Raw genomic sequence first — 12781 nt, 5'->3', positions numbered from 1 at the left:
CGATTGGATTCAACTTCAAAAAAATCTCAACAAAAACTAAAAACAAAATATGTTTTGGGTGACAAAAAACAATAAAATTAAAATAAACCTTCCGATTTCAAAATTGAACTCTGATTTATCATTTGTACCATAAAGCGGATAAAAAATCGCATCAAAGCCCTTTTAATAATGTCAAAACCATATTATGTTTTTTAAAATACATTCCATTCGCAATAAACGGCAAAATGATGCTCATTTATAGAATAATATCCATTAATTAGCTTTTTTTACTATTTTGCTATGTTTTCTTATTCAATTTGAAACTTTAATATTCAATCAATTCCTAAGATTATAAGACCATTGTAATATAATAATATGAGTTTGTTTTTCCTTAAAAGATTGACGTTATCCATCTTAGGGAAGAAGATCTGCTAAGATATTTCAAATAATTTTTTATATATTATGGTACATCGCTCTTCTTTAGTTAAATCAGTGCTATTTTCGTTAACAGGAACAAAATACCAAACTAACAATTAAACTTTAAAAAAATGGTTGTATAATATATCTTAACCGGATCCGGAAATAATGTTATCGCACGAACAACAGCGAGCGTATATTCTGATATACGCAAGCAACGAACGATTTCTTATTGAAGGAAGATGAAGCCAACTATATTTCTAAAAAATTCAATATAACATCCACAAGTTTCACCAGAAAGAGCACAAAGCCTTTCATCATGCAAATTGCTCATATGGTAAAGGTCACTTTATAAGTAAAGATCCTGAATAGAATGAAATGTCTCTCATAACGATATTACAATTTAGAACATTTTTAAAATGAATCGAAAAGTTTTATAGTCAAATACGCCTTTAATTTTGTTTTTTTCTGATACGTTCAGAAAATCGAACTTCAGTATTTTTAGAATTACAGCAAATCGATGCCCGTTCATAAGAAGTAACGTCACACTGGTCTCTAGCGGTGAAAAAATTTCAAAAATTTAAATAATACTTTATATTCGTTATATAGAAATATGATTAGATTTATTTAATTTCTACATTGATACGATATAAGTTTTTTAAAAAGGAATGAGATTTAGGTTAGTCTCATGGAATTCATGATTTTTTAAATAAAATCCATTGAGATTATTCTTTTTATGGCAGATTAAAATTTAATAAACGGAATCAGAAACGAAAATAAAATGTGTACAGTCGCCCAGATAAGTTCTGCCCGCAATAATTTTCTTTCAGTAATAAAGTTGAGAGAGGTACAGGAAAAGCTATAATTACATATCAGAAAAAGGGGTAAAAGATTAAATCTATCTTTTTTGCAACCATAAATGTTTGTAATATATAACTTAACGTAAGATAATAAATAATTTAAAAACTCGCATTACTTAATAAAAATATTGTTACAATTTCAAACTTATAATTATTATATTATATATTAAATATTTTTATAATAATTAATAAAAAATTTCTTATTTTTTATTTAATCTAATATGCACTTAACAAACCTAACTTCATCTTTCTTTATACACTATGATCTTTATAGTTGAAAAAACTTCTTGTAATCACCACTAAAAAAATTAACATTATTTTGAAATTCGATTATATAATGTAAACATTTTATGAAGATGTGAAAAGTTAACTTGACGGTTGTTGTTGGGCACATCAGGAATATAAAAAGTAACCAAATTTCTAGTGTTATAACTTTATGGCGTAATAAAAGTAAATTTGGATAAAAATGCAGAGTTGTCTGCGGGGCCATTTATACTTTGATATAACTATACCAGCGAAGAAATCATCTTCAAGGTATCCATATTATATCTGCTACATAGAAAAAGTGAGAAGATGAAATATTCAAAGAGGCCTGTTTCTTTAAGATACATATAGCCTACCATTTTCTTCCTACCCGATTCTTTCAAGCTATTGTTTATAGCACTCATATAAGGATAGCAAATGACATTTGCATATCCTAAGATGTTTCTTACAAATAAAAAATATAGTTGCTTTATACAATCAGGGTTTGTAGTAGCAGGCAATGTAGGTTTAAAGACAAAATAGTTAAAACCACCCATATTTGCTCTACACTGACGACGATATGTTTTTAAAAAATTAACTCTAAAACTAAGTCAATATGCAGTTCATACACTTGATCCGATCTTTCACACAATATTGCAAATGTAACCTTATCGAACGCTTTTTAAAGATCTGTATAAATGGCATCCATTCGACTACCTTGATTTAGAACATCTGCAATATTTTGAGTTATTTGCATTTAATTTCCTAGTGTGGATTTTGCATTCATAAAACCATGCTGGCTAAAACCATGGATTAAAGTGCTATGTTAAACAGACGAATAAACTTATTAATAAATGTTGGCTTCAAATATTTTTGCTGGTATTGGTATTACAGCAATAGTTGTTAATTAATGTTTTGTCACTTTGTCTTAAATACAGGACATATTTTAGTCTTTTTCCACTTATCAGAAAATGTATTAAGTTTTACACTTAGATTCAATAAATAATTTAATCGATTTTATAAAATGTCGTCTAAATTATTAAATATAAATGGCGGTAAATCATCTGGCGCACGGCTTTTCCAACTTTTAGGTTTTTTAAAAAATCCTGTATATCTATTAGCAGTAGTTGGTTACACATCCGACAAACTAATATTGAATACTATAGTAGGAGGATCATTTAAATTTTTCGAACAGACACTGGCAAAATAATTTGCAAAAGCATTACAAATTCCTTCTCCACCTTTATATAACACACCGTTTAAAAATATTTTATTTTAAAACAATACAAATTTTTCAGAGACACGTTTTTTCAGTGGATAAAACTTGGGCTGGCTTACTCTCTTTCATTGGCTGAAAAAACGTGTTTCTTTTACATATATGATGTATTTTATATTATCGACACACCGAGTTTGAAGGTGTAACAAAATTTTTATTAATTACTGTGATTTTTTAAATGATTTGTTATTTTACGAATATAGTTATGTTTTGGCAAAAATTACATATAAAAAAGTGGTATAAATTCGATTTTTCTTGCAAACATTAAACATATCTGTTTGTAAAATAATAAATAATTTAAAAAATCACAATAATTGATAAAAATCTTATTACACCTTTAAACTCGGTATGTAGATACTAGTAAATAAATAAATAAATAAATAAATAAAAGAGCCTTTATTTTATCCTTGGTGAAGCGCAGCAATGCTGTTAACTCAACACTACAAAGAACTTCTTAATTGAATCTTTTACAAAAAAAGTGAAAAAGGGATACAAAAACTTTACTATAAAAACAAAATTCAAAAACAACTTTATAGAATGGTATAGCGTTTAGACAATAATATTTACAAATAATTTAAAATATAAAAACATTCAATTACTAAATATACGAGTTTTACAGTTCATTTAAATACCTACCTCTATCTATCTATTATTGGCTTTCAAGCAATATTTTCCCTAAATTCTTTTAAAGGAGTAAAAAAGAGATCCTCTGACCAATATTATATTTATTTATTAATCTTGGGACACAAAGCCTTATTGTATAAATAACAAGGATAACTATTTTTTAAGAGTTTGAAGAGGAAACAGCAGTAATGAAGTTTTTCCCTATTCTATCTATTTTAAATCTCTTAGCTTGTACATTACATGATCGAATGTAAGAGTTCTGTATTTTTTGTAATTACTACTAGAAGCATCAAGACATGGGCCATAAACAAAATTGGCTACATCTAATATCCTTACTCTTATACAAGTTTCTTAGGGACATTTATGCCCTTTGAACTAGTTTCCATGCCTGTGCTTTGAATCTCAAATTTGTATCAAAAACAACACCCGAGTTTTTGTGTTCTTATTTTTCCATAATCTATCAGAATTTCATAGTTTATTCGAGATTATGATGCCCAAGGGTCCAATGTACTTCACGGCTTGATAAAAAATTATCTTTATATTATTTTTTATCAATTTCTATGATTTTTTAAACTATTTGGGATAGCTTAAACCCCTTTATCCCCTAAAAAACGTAAATCTCTGAGATGTATGGTGTATTTTATATTGTTTTATCCACACATTGAGTTTTTAACTTATCTAATTACTTGATTTTTTAACTTATCTATGTTCTAAGTTTGCCAAAAAATATTAAGTTTTCACTCCTTTTTTTCTATAGTTTTTCCTATATGTTTTTCAAGTTTATTAAAGAAGTTCATGAACAAATTTAATCCTTAATTATAAAAGAAAATAAGTGCTGCCAAAACTTACTTCGGCGACTGTAAAACTATAATATTCAGTTCTGATTCCGTTGTTACTTTCTATAACGTTATCCATCATAATACATACCTCTTCTTCAGTTACATAGACGCTGTCCATTTCATTAGGAACAAAATACTAAAGTAACAAATAAACTTAAAACAAATTGTTTAAGATATCGAAATATCTTTTTCTATTTAGTATTTTTTTACCGGATCCGGAAATAATGTTAGACGCACGAACAACGGCGAGCGGTACTGGAATATCAGTAAGCAACGAACGACTTAGTAAGTGACGTAAACCTTACTTCTAAAATATATTAACATCAAAGCATTTAGGAGTCCTGAATAAATTCGATTTAACATGATTCAATTTTGTGAAATTTAAAAATTAAATCGAAAAGTATTCTAATAAAATGCGCCTTTGATTACTTTTATTTTGATTTATTTAGAAAGTGTTGAATATCGGAAAAACAGAATAAATTATACGTTATTAATTAAAATGCATTTATGCATAAGATACCCGCCAAACGGATGCGAAGTAGTTAGGGTGAAACTGCCGCCGATCCTTAAAAGATAAAAAAAACATTGTATTCTATCTCAGGCAGTAGGTCTGTACATTACATTTTTTCTGCTCAAAAACAACTGCTAACTTCACGCAAAATCAAATTGGCTGCTAAAACTTTTGGCTGCCAAAAATTGGCTGCTAACTTCACATCAGTTATATTTGTAGGGTATATGGTGATTTTGTTCTATTTTCTTCTATAAATTAGGTGACCATTTTTCAAGTATAGTCGATAAAATTGTTAATTTATTTAGATGTTTAATTAATTCGTAAGATTCGTAAGAACGACTGCAAGCAGAACCAGAAAACAAGCCAACGACAAACGACAAACGACTTCTTAGTGAAGCAAACTTTTTTTTAGTCACGCAATGATGGTCACTTTATAAGTAACAATTCTAAAAAGAATGAAATGCCTCTTATAACGAGATTACAATTCTGAAAAGTTTTAAAATCAATCGAAAAGTTTTATAGTCAAGCAAGCACGCCGTATTTTGTTTTTCTGATGTGTTCAGAAAATTCAATTTTAGAAAGATAGAAGCAATACACTTTCAACTGTATTTTTAGGTTTATTCATTGATGCCCGTTTATGACAACCAACGATATTTTGGTCTCCGTCTAGTCGTGTAAGTCTTGCAATATTATTTTCTTTATAATTTTTAATGTTTATTTTCAGAAATAAGAATATATTTATTTAATTTGTATAATTATAGAGTATGAGTTTTTTTTTTAAAGAATAAGATCCAAACAATGTACACCCAATTTAATTTTTACCTTTTTTGGTTATAAGCTTAACATTTTTTTAGCTCTTTTGGTTTATATGATTTCTATTAGTTAGATTTATTCAATTCTTAAGATTTTTCTTAAGTAAGTGCGTAATACGTAAGAAATTTCCTATTTATATCAAAGATAATAAGCAAATACTAATATAATGAAATTCATGTTTGTTTTTTAAACTCATGGATATTTTTTTTTTCGAATTAGATTAAAACAATACTCATTTAATTGTCCATATATTATGGAATCCATAAACGTCATGGAAGTTAGTAACGGAATCAGAAACGAAAAGTGTTTACAGTGGCCCAGATAACTTCCGCCTGCAATAATTTCGTTCATAAGTCTTTAGGATTAAAACTGATTTTAAACTTCTAAAATAAAATCACGAGAGAGTTTAACCACTAACCAAAACTCTATTTTTCTCTCGATACGTGTTTTATTAACGAAATTAGCATCTTCAGGAAAAGATTAAAAAGAAAACTAAAACTACTTACAAGTGGCCTTATATATTATAGTTATAACCAATAGAGCGAAAGATGCAATGAAGCATGTCCGAATAAATTTTAAACACTAACTAAAGTATATAAATACTTTAACACTATAGTAAACTACGATTAAAATGGTTTTTTGATTTTTGAATATTGCTAAACTTTTCTATGCATCTAATTTTCTATTGTTATTGACTGGTTAAGGTAATTTTAAGTTGTCTATCTCTATAAAGCGGCCAGTATTTAAAACATGTTCGGCCAAACTTGACTTTCCAACTCTTTATAAGTATGTTGTAAAGCATAGAAGAGTCGTATGCATGTAAAAGTAAAGCACAAAGTATGTTCTTTAAATCTGATATTAGTGAATGATCTTCTTGTTTGAGCTATGTACAAATTTCTTATCATAATCATGACAATTAATCTTTATGGATTTTGGACTTTTCATTGGTCTTTATTTTATCTTTTGGGTTTCCTAAAAAATATCGTAACTTGGCCGAACTTTGACAGACGAATCTTAGACCTAACCCTTTAAAAACCCTATCAAAGCCTCTTGTCAGGATAGAATCATATGGTTCAAATCAACGAAAGTTTGCTTGTTTTCATGTTTTTGGAATGTGGAAGAGTTTCTAAGATTAACTCTAAACCTATGCCTTATTATCAATCTTATCATCATAACCATTGACCATAGCAATTGCTTTAATTGTTACTTTTTCTTTATTAAATCTGTTGTTACTTAAAGTAAATGAGACCAAACTATGTACCAACAAATGCATGCTAGCTATTTTATGTTAAAAACAATGGTTAAAGTCACTAGTTATGTATGTAAAAATATTTGGTTCTTTTCTGTGAATATCAAATTCTAACTGATTATTATTTTTGATGACAAGAGTATCTCAGAATGAAAGTTAGTTATTTTTTTCTTGTTCGAAGGTAATTTTAATAGATAGAAAAAAGTTATTGAGTGGTTCTACAAAATTTTTGCATTTGCTTTAGATGAACATGGCAAACGCATTATCAACATATCTTAATCAAACTTGTGGAAAGCATTGGACTGTTTTTTTTGCATTTAACCCAAAACCGTTCATAAAAAGCTTTGTTAGAAAGGGTGAAAGGCATGGATGTACCTAAGCGTACTATTATTTTAACATATTTTGTACCATATAATCCTATCTTGACAAGAGCCTTTGATTAATTGTAATGATTGTGATAAGAAGTAAACACATGACAAACAAGAAGATCAATTAAAGTCAAACTTAAAGAACATGTAGCTCATGTGAAATGTGGAAGAATTGAAAAGTCAAGTCCGGCTAAACATGTTTTAAATACTGATTACTTTGTCGTGACAGACAATTTAAAATTACTTAAACTAATTAATTTTAATAGAAAATTAAATGCATAGGAAATTTTCGCAATATTCAACAATCAACAGACCATTCTTAACACGGAGAAGGTCCAATCTCTTATAGTCAATTGTATAGTTTAGTTAATCTCCAGAAGATGCTAACTTCATTACCGAAACACGTGTCGAGGGTAAAATAAAGAGTTTTCGTATAGTGGTAAAACTGTTTCGAGATTTGTATGTCACACCAAAGGTTCCAACCATAGAACTTCTAAAAGGAAGTTAAGAGAAGTATAGGAAAAGCGATAAGTACATATAGAAAAACTTTTAAACTTGGTGTCTGCTTAAAAGAATATAAAATATACCATATATCTTAGAGATAAAGACACATGTTGTTTCAGGGGATGAAGAGGTGTAAGCCACCCCGAATAAGTTTAAAAAATGTCTGATGTATATCTCTGAAATATATGGTGTATTTTATATCATTTTATCCACATACTGGGTTTCACGGTGTAACAATATTTTTATCAATTACTGTGATTTTTTAAATTATTTCCTGCTTTACAAACATATTTATGTTTTTATTTATGTTTGGCAAACACTCCTTTTTTCTATATATTTTTTCCAGGTATATTTAAAAAGTTTATAATCGGATATAATGCTCAAATATGAAAAAAAAATTAGTGCGGCCAGAACTTACTTCGGCGACTGTAAAAATTTGATTTTCATTTCTGATTCCGTTACTACTTTCCATGACATTATCTATAGTACATACCTCCTCTTCAGTTAGATCAACGCTGTCCATTTTCGTTAGGAACAAAAGTCTTTTGACAGGAACAAAATACCAAACTAACAAATAAACTTAAAACAAATTGTTTAATATATTTCGACCGGATCCGGAAATAATGTTAGACGCACGAACAACGGCGAGCGGAACTAGAACATCAGCGAGCGACGACCGACTTCTTAGTCGAGGAAGGTGAAGCGAACCGGTGTAAAAGGTAAACTGCGGGCGCGAGTGCGAACAGATGAAGACCTGCCGGTTGCCGTCGGTCGCGTCGAGTCGCGTCGCGATGGAGGGTATTGTTTTAAGGGTTTGCCCTGCGCGGTTGCCAGGTGGTTTATGTTACGTGCGGCGACAGGAGGGAGGAGAATAAAATAATACGGGGGACAGGACGGACACGAGACGGGACACAAGACCTCGCTATTATACCTGAAATATTTAGACGGTCCCTCGGGGCCGGCCAAGCCAAGAATAGTGTTGGTTATTAAATATTGATCTTTGATTGGCTGAGGTCGATCGATAACTGTGTTTCTTGGTAACAGACTCTATGCCAATAGACTGTTAAAATCCTTGCTATATTATGTATGGGCTTTCTTCTTTTTTATGTATTTATAAAGTAATAAAACTAGGCCTTCACAAGACTAAGATTCGCCTGGTTTGAATTTCGGTTTAGTAAGCTACAATTTTAAAAAATTCAAATTCAAATATGGAACACGTGGCTAAATGTGCCAAGCACAAAGACAAAAAACGAAAAAAAAATCAAATAAAAAAGAAATAAATAAATAATGGCTTTATTTGTACTTTTCAATAGTGTACAAAGTCGAAATCTAGCCAAAGGCTAATCTACTTAAAAAAATGTAAGCAAAATTATTTTAGATAGCACAACAGAAAGCAAAAAATAAACATTTATAATGATAACACTAATAGTAATAAAAAAATAAACAGATATACACCCATTGGTCCATAAAAATCAAAAATTATAAAATAAGAAACACCTACTGACAATTTAGCTATTCTGTTTTATTAAAAAATGCAGCTTTAGCTTTTTCTTGAAACCCGCTACTGACACTTCTTTTATAGGATTCGGAACAAGGTCATTGTAAATTGTCACAGCATTATACAGAAAACTACGACGAAAGAAGGCTAAGTAAAAAAAAACTGAAAGCTGAATGCAGACCGCCAATTGCAAAGAGAATAGATTTTCCACGCGCAGCCAACCAAGTTCACATAGCCTTGCAGAGATTCTATCATACTTTCTCAGTCCATAAATAAATCTGCAGCATTGATTTTGCAGCTTTTGCAAACGGTACGCAGTGATTCTGTCTAAACATAGAAAATAAAAAATATTGCAGTAATTCATAATAGGTAATACTAAAGACTCACACAATTTTTTCCTTACTTTGAAATTAATTATATTTCTGTTTGCATACAATGGTTTTAAAGAATAGTATGACTTTTTATTGACATCAGAAACGTGTAACTTAAAGCGCAATTCATCCAAAAGCAATCCAAGATTTTTTGAACATTTAACCATACTTAGCTGATTACCTCCCACAAAAAGCTTTAAACCATCCAATGCAAATCTTTTTTTGTTCTTAGAAGTAAAGCACATAACACAACACTTTGAAGGATTGAGGTTTAAATTATTTTGAGAGGAAAAGAAGGAAATTCTAGAAAGATCGTCGTTTATTTTATTTAATGCCTCTAATACAGATTCAGCTTTAAAAGAATGATAACTTACTCCAGATGTCATATAATTGGTATTTGAAAAAGCCTGATCTTTCAAGACCACCATTTGCCTTCTGTTGGATAAGTAAGATCTAAAAAACTTGAAAGACTTTGAAAAAGTCAAGCATTATAAGTGCTGTGGAGTCACCTTTATCCATAGCAGAAATTATCTCTTGGGTAACGTTTAGTAAGACAGATGTCGTGCTATGTTGTTTTCTAAACTCAGATTGCTTATGCGGAATAATATTATTGGAGGTGAGAAAGTCATAAATTTGCGGCTGTATAAGCTTTTGCGATGACCGGGATAATTGAAATTGGTCTAAGGTCGCAGAAATTAGTCGTATTATTAACTTTAGCCATGGGTGTTAAGAGAGAAATTTTCCACAAACCAGGGAAATACCCAGTTTCTAGGGAACAGTTTATAATATGCGTAATATGTGGAGATAGCTTTGGAATACAGTGTTGCAACATTGACGCTGATATTGAATCACAACCGTGTGCATTTGATTTTAGGCTTAAGACTATTTTAAAAATTTCCTCAACTTTGGCTAATCGAAATGAAAAATTTAGATCATGCTTAAACTGCTTGTTCTGAAAATTAGCAACTTCTTCCGGGCAACTACCTAACGGGCTATAAATTGAAGCAAAATAGTCATTAATTTTGTTTTGATCTCGAAGATTTAAAGGAATAGAACGATTAGAGACATTTTTTAGACTTAGATTAATAATAGCTCTCTATAACTATTTACTATCTCTGATGTTCTTATGAAATTGCAGATAATTTCTTTTTTTCTTATCACAAGATTACGCATTTGTCTATAATATGCCTAACAATGCGTTATATTTTTCTTTATCAAAAGTTGCACATTTGCAGTTATCCACGGGGTATAAGGCTTAGAAATTTTTGACGTTCTAAAGGGTGCATGTCTATCAAATAATGAGCAAATATTACTAGTAAGATACTAAATTTTTTCGTCTAGATTATTGATGTAGTACACATTATCTCACACATTTTTATTTAGGTCCTTATAAAAATAATTTTTATTAGAATGTTTAAAATGCGATAAAGTTTCGTTTTATCTCCCTACTCTGTGCCGCAATCTCGATACTACAGAATATAGCCTGATGGTCACTAATTAAATCAGCGTTAAGTACTGCTATACTTGTAACATTTGAGGGTTTATTAAAATAGATAACATCAATGAGTGTTTGTGTCATACCAGCAATACGAGTAGGCTCATTTATTAACTGAGTAAAATCATAAGCTGTAAGAAAATTAATTAAAATATTATTTGTTAAATGATTAACATTAACATCACCCAGGATAATAATATTCTCATACTGTAGACATGCATGTGATAATGTATCATCAAAACATTCGACACGACGCCCTAAATCTGACCTTGGTAGTTTATAGACTGTTCCAACAAGAAAAATTATTTTGCCTATATTTACTTTAATAAATAAACACTCTAAGTCATCAGAAAAGTCAATATCAGTAAAAACTAAAGAGCTTTCAAAAATCTGTCGTACATAGACAGCCACGCCCCCCAACCCTACCACGTCGATTTTTTACAAATAATTAGTAGTTCGGTATCAGAAAATTATCAGCCTTAGAATCGCTCAGCGAGCTTTCAGAAATACACATAATGTCAGTATTGGTTAACGTAATTAGATTTACAAGATGATCAAAGTCTGTAAACAGTGATCGGATATTTAGATGCCCAAAATTAACATTTTTAACCGTACTAGCTTCCATATCACTTTACCAAAAATACCCAGCAGACCAACAAATTATAATAAAACAAAAGAAAAATAAACCAAATTAAAAAAAAGAAAAAAAATCTTCTAAATTAGGTTAAATTAGAAGATATGGTAATTAATGGTAATTAATATAACGATTTGCTAAAGAGTACCTCGTTTAAATGGAATTTAAGCCATCTTCGTCCTGAACTCTGTGCACAATACCCCGATGTTTAATATAGATATACGCATGTAGACACCACACATTTTGTTTTAAGAATTTATTCTTTTATAGTTATATTAATTTATAGTTACGATCCTCCTGTAACACGACACAATAACAGTTCTTTAACAATACAGATTTTTTGTTTACATCGAAAAATTCTAACTAAAATGTATTATTCAACTTGGTCCTGTTATAATAAGAATTAATTTACAATTTTTTATTAGTTATTAAAAGTCTTTTAAAATTTGAGTTGCGCCTAGATGGGTAAACACCTGTGTATGCATAAGTAAATTATATAAAAAATTAATGTGTAAATTAACCAGAACCTATAACTAACTTATAACTAAAATCAACATAACTTGACCTACACTACCAATACTATTCACAAAAAGAAACAAAAAATTGAACCACCATATAACCATAAAAAAATAAACAATTTATCTGATGAACTATATGAACTATTTAAAAAAATTGTAAGAGTAAAATTGTAAGTGTGATGAGGTATAGCTGTTGAATAGGACATCTTTTTTGCTTTTTGTATAAAATCTTTAAAATAAGCTTTTGTGCTATATTAACTTGTTTTAAAGAATTTCTATATAGGCCTCCTCAAACTATCACTCCATATCTCAGCAGTGACTCCACCAATGATACGTAAATTAAAATCAACAACTCTTTATTTAAAATATTTCTTAAATCATAAAATTGAAAAATAAGTTTACGGATATTTTCTGTCAATTTTATAATCTGTTGGTCCCACTTTAAATGTTTATCACCTATTGTGCCCAAATATTTGGTGAATGGAACTTCTTTGATGTCAATTAACTGATGTTTAATTCTATGAAAGGTGGGGCGATTAGCAGCTGTAATTGGAAACGCAATATAGTTTGTTTTATGAATGT

General features: G+C 29.6%; 1 protein-coding gene across 7 annotated transcripts in view; it reads right to left on the bottom strand.

The window, feature by feature from the left end:
* Positions 1–12781, bottom strand: part of LOC126743407 (uncharacterized) — a 527051-nt gene that overhangs the window by 105318 nt on the left and 408952 nt on the right. The window contains exon 1 of one of the 7 annotated variants that reach the window (XM_050450491.1): positions 8177–8446. The exons of the other annotated variants lie outside the window; for them this stretch is intronic. Coding sequence (XP_050306448.1) covers positions 8177–8206 — 30 coding nt within the window. The 5' untranslated portion in view covers positions 8207–8446. Of the gene's footprint in view, positions 1–8176; positions 8447–12781 lie in introns of those variants that run through there. 7 annotated transcript variants of the gene reach the window in all.

The sequence above is a fragment of the Anthonomus grandis genome, chromosome 12 (assembly GCF_022605725.1).
Source record: "Anthonomus grandis grandis chromosome 12, icAntGran1.3, whole genome shotgun sequence".
Classification (NCBI taxonomy): domain Eukaryota; kingdom Metazoa; phylum Arthropoda; class Insecta; order Coleoptera; family Curculionidae; genus Anthonomus; species Anthonomus grandis.
Note: the sequence above shows the minus strand (reverse complement) of the source record. Positions and strands in the feature narration are given on the sequence as shown.